An 8,561-nucleotide genomic window follows, 5' to 3' on the forward strand; every position below is an offset into this window, starting at 1 on the left:
CTAAGATAGAAGTTCTCACGAATCTCACAAATTTTGGAGTTTCAAATGATTTAAGCTTCTTTATAATATAATATAACATAGCTACGGGTTGAGTTCACATGAGACCAAAGGTTTTTCGTGAGACCCGTAAGATCAATTTATGTTCATTGATCAACTTTATAAGCTAATGATCTAATGGTATGAAGTTGCACGGTGACAATTTTGTGATTATTGAGAAGTCTCGTGGCAATTTTGTGATTATGAATGTTCAGATTGTAGATCTAATCCAAGGGTTGAGAATTGGTCTTACGGGTTTCACGAAAAATCTTTGGTCTCACATGATCTCAAGTCTAGTTAATAATATTGAAGTATTTATGCAACTAGGGTTGAGATTGAACTTGATTTATTTTCCTTTCCATTTCATAAAAATATGAAGATGTACATACCATATTCCATAATCCCTCTCTTCCAAGTTCAAAATGTAAGACCATCAATATCAAAAATACCTACATCTACTTTAAAATTTCATCAACATATTTAAGTGTAATTAGAGAGTAATCCTCAGTAGTACCTTAAACGAGACTGATATCCATCGTAATTTGGCGGGTAATTTCCTTGCGGGTTCATTGAATCCGGAGTTCCGTAAGCAGAACCTTCAAAGAACAATAAAGACGTGATGTTAGCAATAGCAATAGCAATAGCAATGCCTCCCTCCGTCCCTTACAGATGTGAAAACTGCAACCGTAACGTTGCAACAATTGAATCTACGCATGTATGTGATACAAAAAGCGATACAGTTGAAACTCCATTAATTTTGATTATATTTTTGATTGGTCCTGACTCGGGGATAACTCGTCAATTTAATAATTCGCTAAAATTATAAGATAATGCATTTTTTATTATTCATATAGACCCATGTAAGATATAAATTAATAGTTCCTTATATATTACATAATACATTTTAAGAAAAGGTTTAGAAACAACAAGAATAAACGTTAAAGGTAAACTAACGCGAGTGAGGTAGGGGTGAATGAAACGACTATGAAAGTTTTTAAGGTTTTAATTTGACATGGATAATTTAGTAATATTCCTATCTTATCCAATCTCCCTGCTTTTGTTCCACCTATTTTGGTGTTTTTTGTCTCATTCTGTCATGTCCTATCTCAGTCTAATTGTCATATCAAGTTTTTATTCTGACATGTCTCTCATACCAAAAGCACCCTCAATAATGACAAATTGGGTATCTTATGAACCAATGCCATCAAGATAAGTATGACCAGGGGCAGACCCATGAAGCCCAGATAGAGGTCCTGTGCAACCGTTCAACTTATTTTCGCAAGTAGAAATGTTTTGGGGGTATGAAAGGTGCACCTGCGAAACTTTGAGGGGTGCTCCGGAATAATAGAAAATACAACGCACCTCAACCAAAAAACTTAAAAAATTCCTTGAAATCGGTGGAATTCGGCTAAAAACACATCGAGCAACTTTGTGGGCTTTTGATCCACCTTAAAAGTGCAACTGCTCGGCAAAAATTCTGGGTCCACCGCTGAGTATGAGAAGGGACACATAAGGAATTGTAACTAGAAATATTTCCATAAACAGACATGTTGTAATTTCCCTAGGACATAGCCCGATGTAAAGTGCGGCAAGTTTCATGGGACCGAAGGAAGAAAAAAGCATTCGTGTACTTGCTAGGATGTGTAAGAGCTTTCCATATAGCCAACAAAACTGAACTGTTAATTTCTAGAATCAAAACTTAAGCATACTCCACACTCCACAGAAAAATCTTCTGGTTGGCGTTTTTCAACTAATAACTAAAAAGTAAACATTTGGCTTGGTATTAGTGATGATTTTAATATTGCATCTGATAAGTAGCTTTTTATGTTCTCATTTAGGGGTAAACGCAAGTGCTTACCGACAAAATTCAACATTATCACTTACTTACCGGGTAAAATTTTAGGCCACGAAAACAGTATTGTATGCAACAATTCACCTGGTAAGTGCTAACCATGGTAAGAGTCATCGCACTCACTTACCGGGTAAGACTCTCGATCCTTGCCTTCGCTCTTGTCAGGTAAGATTTTTGGTCCTTACCATATCCATCAGGTAAGGTAATGTGACTTGGTAAGCGCTTACCCGGGTAAGCGCTTACCCGGGTAAGCGCTTACCCGGGTAAGCGCTTACCCGGGTAAGCGTTTGGTAAACAGGCCCTTAGTTTTTACCCTATATGCAACTTGAATTTCAACTCACATCCCGATTTTTGTAGTTTGGTTTAAACTGAAGAAACAAAATACATGCTGCTATAATTGAACATGCATATAAGTAATAATAGGTTGGTCAGATTTGCGTACCGTAAGGAATTGATGTAGCAGGCAGAAATCTGGATTGGGTTGGAGTGTGCATATCAACCTGGGGCGCACCAGAGGCAGACAGGGGTCCACCAGAGGCATCATAGAAAGATGAACTTGTTGCATAGCGTTCTATAGGGGGGCCATGGTGAATCACATTTGCAGTGTACCTAGGAGATAAATCCATGGTTTCATTACTGGGAGTATGGTACTCGACGCGAGCTCCATAGGATGAATTTCTCTGGTAAGAGTCAGAAAATCCCATAGGAGCCGATGCTCTATGTTCATACCCACTGTAACTGCGACGGTGATTAAAATCATCCCTAGGGAGAAATCTGCCTTTGCTTGGTTCATTCCCATGCATATTAGGCAATATAGGCTGAGATGGATAAGAACCTTGCCAATTTCCTCCTGAAATGGGATCAGATAAGAAACTCATGATAAATTACGACCATTATATTTCATCGAATAAATACAAAGCGGTGAAGGGTAGTTCTGGAATTGCAAAGAAAGAATATTTCCACTTAAGAAAAGAGCAGTAAATATGTAGAGGCCTAAGAAAAGAGAGCACTTCATGTGGGTTGGAATGCCCTCTTACTAAGGCACGCACATAACAGTTGTCATATGATATACACCACATAAGGAAGCAAATGAAAGGAAGATACCTGATGGAGTCGCTTGATATTGTAATGCAGGGGAGTCATATGTTGGCAAAGAATTTCCTTGAGCATAATGACCTGAAGTTGGATGACTAAAATGGGTAGAACTTTCAGGAGGATATTGATGTGTTGATGAACTCCTGTGAGGTTGCAACACATTCTCCTGTGAATGTCTCACCGGATTGCTACTATACGACTGGAGTGAACTTTGATGAGAACAAGGAGAGACACTGATGCCTAATTGCATTTTTGCTTTCATCTCATCCAAGCATCTCTTCGACTCTGTCATGTTGAGTTCTACATATATGACCTATAAAATAAAAGGGTACTTTAAAAACATAAGCCAAAAGAGAAATCTACAAAGGTGTACAATAAAATTGAAAAAGCACATTTTTAAAGTGATGACCTGATCAAAATACTCATCTGTCCCAGGCATATCCTTGCTCTTAGGCAAAACAAAATTGGCTGCAATTAGCAAATAGCAGGATCAAACAAAAAGCAATCACATATATATAGATAATGATAAAAAAAATCTTATCATACAAGGTACCTAGCATTTCATTGACAGCTTCAGCAGGAACCTCCTTTCCCATTTCTCTAAATCTTTTCGCACTGCGGGCTTTAAGGTCTTCTGGCCGTGGGAAAACCACAACTGCAATCTGAGATTGTCCAGTCTTTTAATTAGGATCAACAATCTACATGGTATATAGATAATGATTAATGAACTTATGATGTGTACCTTCTGAAAATTAGCAAAAGGCTTCAATTTGCGCTTACGAGCACTCTTGTAGACATTTGTCTGGTCTATAATGAAATTACGTGGTGTTTTGGAAGCCCTGGTTAACAGGGTATTAAATATCATAGTCGCACGGTCCATTAAGCAATCAAACCGCTCACCATAGTTCTGCTTGCGAAGCAGACCAGGAACCTACTTCAAAATGTCAATGATCAGATAAATGCATAAGATGGACAGCTTTCTTTTAGGGGGAGGGATAGCAAAAGTAAAAACCTTCATTTGATCCAGAGCCAAGTTTGTTCCTAGCAGAATATAACGCTTTTCTGGGTGGTCATTCACCCATCTTTCTGCCCAAGTAGTCTTCCCAGAGGCAGGTAACCCAACCATCATGATTAATTCACAGTTATATACATCCGAAAACGAAGGTCCCAACAAACCCTTTCCATCCTCAATAGCAGATGCCCATGGCCTGTACCCATCTTGTGGAACCAAACCATCTTCGTAGCTGAACTGCAACTGAACCACAACATTTTTTAATAGCACATGTGGGAAGACGGCCGACTCCCAATGCAGCTCTTTGATTGGTGAATCAATCACTCCTAGACCAGTTGGACCGGCATTAAAATGCCTTGCAGTGCCCAGCCATTTTCCATTCTTGGTGAAACTGATTGAAGCCATTGGTTTACTTTCCAGATCAACTGCACAAAGAATTGTGTCCCCAATGTCGAATTTTTCTCCATAAGTGGAGAACTTTCCAGCATTGGAAAATTTTCCAGTTCCCCCGAAGCCAAAGCTGTGCTCAGTTTCCCCAAGGTTTCCCACTTTGTCATCTCCCCTAGAGATGCCCACGCGACAGAGATGTTTCTGGTCGATGGGTGTGTCATCCATATCAACTAGCTGTGGCGAGACAACTTTGCAACTAAAGCAATACTTCCCTCCAGTTATACCTATGTTGGCACGAGCACCGGACCAACAATAAGCAAATCCATGCTCATAAAGTGCAGAACCTTTAAGGCCATCTCCTTCAATGTCGAAATCTGGTAGAAGGTCAACAAATCTTCCCTCTTATCAGCTATGCCCATAAAATGGAAATATTCATATGATTGGACCCGTTAGCTAAGGTCAAAAAATCTTCCCTCTTTTTGCAGCTCATGTAATAAAAATTTCTAGTTCACGTTTCCAGAAAAGGATTATTTCGCTAAACAAAATCTCTTGAATAGAAATGTTTCAGTGGATTGAAAATATGTCATTTCTCATGTCTTGATCTGGATCATAAAGCGAGCTCCATGGTCCATGGATTAATGTTACTGGTTTAATCAACTAAAACCAGCACCGATATCAACAAAATTCAAAAACCTAACACGTAAAACAATAGAGTTTCTAACTAAATTCAAGACCTAAATTCAAAATTCTCACAACAGACGCACACACATAACAGGAAAAATCATATTCACGGAAAAACAAACGAATTTTTTTTTGTCGTAATATAAAACTCTCGACTCTTCAGCGTAAGATTTTGAATTCCAACAAGAAGCGGGAGATGATAGTGTAAATAAATAAATCTCATACCTAGATCACAATCGGCAGTGTTAAGAACGACGCGATGACTGGTGGTCAGAGACTGACCATCGTAATTAACTCTAGGTTTCTTCCCCGTTGAGGGGCTCTCGTCTGCTAAAGATCGTTCCCGCTTCATCCACGACGCCATGATTACTGTGAAATGAGGAGCTCCTCGTTCATGATTTGTTCTTCTTCTAGGAATCAATATAGGCTCCAAGCCCAATTAAAATCCAAACCCCATATCCGGCCCAATTTCAAAGGTTATATTTGTCTTTGTCACAAAAGTGATTTATACATGGTTTAAGATTAAAGATGATCAAGGATCCAGATTACTTATAAACTTTTTTTTAGAAAATCTGTCGTTAAAAAATGATTCATTAGAAAACTCTCACAAAAGTTGGTGGGTAATTCAAATTAGTGACAGATTATCTAGGGATTCTCTCTGGACGATCCATAGGTATTTTCTTGAAAAGCATAGGATTCTATAGAATTATCGATATTTTCTGGATGATCTATCAGTAATCACCTATGAAAATTTCCCTAGATGATTTTTATATGTATAAATCATTTATTTTATAATAAATTTCTTTTTACCATTCTCGTCTTAAGTCTTCTTTTCACATGCATAGATAGTTTCAATTCATTTAAAAAGTACAAAAACCTTGAGAACCAATAAATATATTGATGCTTTAATATTAAAATAAGTCAATCTTGACTTATTTTTATATTCAAGAATAAATGTCATCCAATTATTATTTTTAAAATAACCTTTAATCTCCAAACACTTTATTTATTTATTTATTTATATATATATATATATGGTTGGGTTTACTGTTCACGTCAAAACAAGAGTTTTTCGTAAGACCCGTAAGATTAATTTATGTTCATTGATCAACTTTATAAGCTAATGATCTAATGGTCTAAACTTGTACGGTGACAATTTTGTGATTATTGAGAAATCTCGTGGCGTTTATGAATGTTCTGATCTGACGATTGTAGATCTAATCTAAGGGTGAAGAATTGGTCTTATGGCCTCACGAAAAACTCTTGGTCTCACATGATCACAAGTGTATATATATATATGTATATATATATATATATATATATATATATATATAGGGTTGGGTTGGGTTTACGGGATCAAGGGTTTTTCATGATACCCTATAAAAAATAATTTATATTTATTTATCAACATTATATATATATATATATATAGAGAGAGAGAGAGAGAGAGAGANTATATATATATATATATATATATATATATATATAGGGTTGGGTTGGGTTTACGGGATCAAGGGTTTTTCATGATACCCCATAAAAATTGTTTTTATGAGTTTTTGTCAAATGCTTTATAATATAGTATATATATATATATAGAGGGAGAGAGAGAGAGAGAGAGGGGTTTTGTTGTGTTTTCTCCATTACCAATCTTGTTTCCTGAAAGGTTTTTCTTGAAACCCTCACTCTTAATTACCAACTTCCAACATCTGATTCCATATGACTTGAAAGACTCTTCTCTGCAAATCTTTAATCATCAAATTGGATGCATACACAAATCTCACATCTTCTTCTTTAAGCAATTCAAGAAACACCAGGTACACCATCTCTTCCCCACTACTTTCCCTTGTTATTATAGATGGCAAACTTCAAGGAAATTACCATTTTACCCTTGCTGAACTTGAATGATTGGCCTTCTTGTTGGTAGTTTCTTGTGGTACTTACTGGTTGAGCTCTGGGTTATGGTGTTTGGGGTGTCCAAAAAGACAAATGTAGTGGTTGACTTTATGAACAGTCAAGATTTCTTCAACTACCACTTTCATTGGCTGTCTGATGAATCAGCTGTTTATTCATTTCAAATGTTTCAACTGAATGGCTTTAAAGTTGGCTGTTCAAACTCTTTTTGTTGCTAACAAACCATGGATCTTTGCAAAAAGCAGAAGAAATTCTGAAAATGGAGATCCCTAAACTCATTTTTCTTGACCCATATGTGCAAAAGTGTTTGGTACCACAAAAGGTTACCTTCTTAGTGTTTTGCTGTGAAGTTTCAAGGGTAAAAAATGGTATCACTAAAACAAGTTGGTCTCATGTGATCCCAAGTGTATATATAGGCATATTTTCATTTGAGAAGTGATAATTATTTAAGAAGTAAAGAAGTGATCCTAGCTCTTCATCTCAAGATTTATCTCAAGATTTATGGCTTTGACCCGGTCAAGATTTACGGCATGGTAACAAATTTGCGAATAATAGAGGGGTAGTTTTGTAACTTGTATAAATAGACGACAATCAATCAGGTACATATGGAACCTGTGTGATTCACATATGAACCCATGTGATTAGTTAAATGGTTCATATGTGAATCATAACTGATCACACGAGTTCATATGTAAATCACACGGGTTCACATATGCACAGACAGTTCATATGTGCACACGGGTTCACATATGCACTTGTTGGTCGTCTATTTGTAAAAGTTATGAAACTACCCTACTATCTTTCGCATACTGTGCGATCGAATTATCCGGAGTTTTACAGTTAAAGCCGCAAATATTGACCAGATGAAGGGATAGGATCACTTCTCTACTTATTACACATTTATCACTTCTCAAATGAACATCGAGAGGGAGGAAGGATGATGTGAGAATGGAAATATCATTCAAGAAACTTTGGACTTTATGCTTGTAGCATAGTGATAGTTGTGTTTATGCTGGTTAACCATTGATCATAGTTGCCATTTTCGGATATCGGTTAAAGGTCTAAAACACTCGAAATCGTTGTAGTCGTTCTTGCAGACAGATCGATTACAGAAAAATGAGGAGAATGATGGCCGATCTTTTTCCGAAATGGAAGCGAGTATGGGATACATGGGATCTCCAAGGCTTCATAATCTTGAGTCTTTCGTTACAAACGTTCTTGATTCTCTTCGCTCCTTTGAGAAAACGAACAAAGAGCAACTGGATCATCATGCCGTTATGGTCCGCATACTTGCTAGCTGATTGGGCGGCTAACTTTGCCGTTGGGCTCATCTCGAACAGCCAAGGAAACCCCAACAGCGACTCGCCGAAAAGTGAAGACCTTCTTGCCTTTTGGGCACCGTTTCTTTTGGTGCACCTTGGCGGTCCGGACACCATAACCGCTTTCGCTTTAGAAGATAACGAGTTGTGGCTCCGCCATCTTCTTGGTCTCATGTTCCAGTGTTTAGCCGCAGTTTACGTTTTCGTTCAATCGTTGCCGGAAAACCAGCTATGGGTTCCGACATTGTTGATGTTTATTACTGGA

At 37.4% G+C, this 8,561-nt stretch overlaps 2 protein-coding genes across 3 annotated transcripts in view; one reads left to right on the forward strand and one right to left on the reverse strand.

Annotated features, from left to right (window-relative positions):
• Positions 1-378: 378 nt before the first annotated feature.
• On the reverse strand, positions 379-5,430 carry LOC112519681 (heterogeneous nuclear ribonucleoprotein U-like protein 1). 2 transcript variants are annotated; one of them, XM_025127900.1, is made up of 9 exons: positions 5,292-5,430; positions 3,996-4,759; positions 3,726-3,914; positions 3,537-3,645; positions 3,393-3,451; positions 2,993-3,296; positions 2,618-2,738; positions 2,331-2,497; positions 379-632 (listed from the first exon to the last, which is right to left on the reverse strand). In XM_025127900.1, the coding sequence occupies exons 1-9, from the start codon at positions 5,428-5,430 to the stop codon at positions 541-543; spliced, it is 1,944 nt and encodes a 647-aa protein (XP_024983668.1). In that variant the 3' UTR covers positions 379-540. The 2 variants fall into 2 exon arrangements, with proteins under 2 accessions (XP_024983668.1, XP_024983667.1); XM_025127899.1 differs by having other exon boundaries at positions 2,331-2,738.
• Positions 5,431-8,105: 2,675 nt separating this feature from the next.
• Positions 8,106-8,561, forward strand: part of LOC112519143 — a 2,244-nt gene continuing 1,788 nt past the window's right edge. The window contains exon 1 of the mRNA XM_025127128.1: positions 8,106-8,555. Coding sequence (XP_024982896.1) covers positions 8,106-8,555 — 450 coding nt within the window. The remainder of the gene's footprint in view (positions 8,556-8,561) is intronic.

Source organism: Cynara cardunculus (assembly GCF_001531365.2).
Source record: "Cynara cardunculus var. scolymus isolate 2C chromosome LG 10, CcrdV1, whole genome shotgun sequence".
NCBI classification, from domain to species: domain Eukaryota; kingdom Viridiplantae; phylum Streptophyta; class Magnoliopsida; order Asterales; family Asteraceae; genus Cynara; species Cynara cardunculus.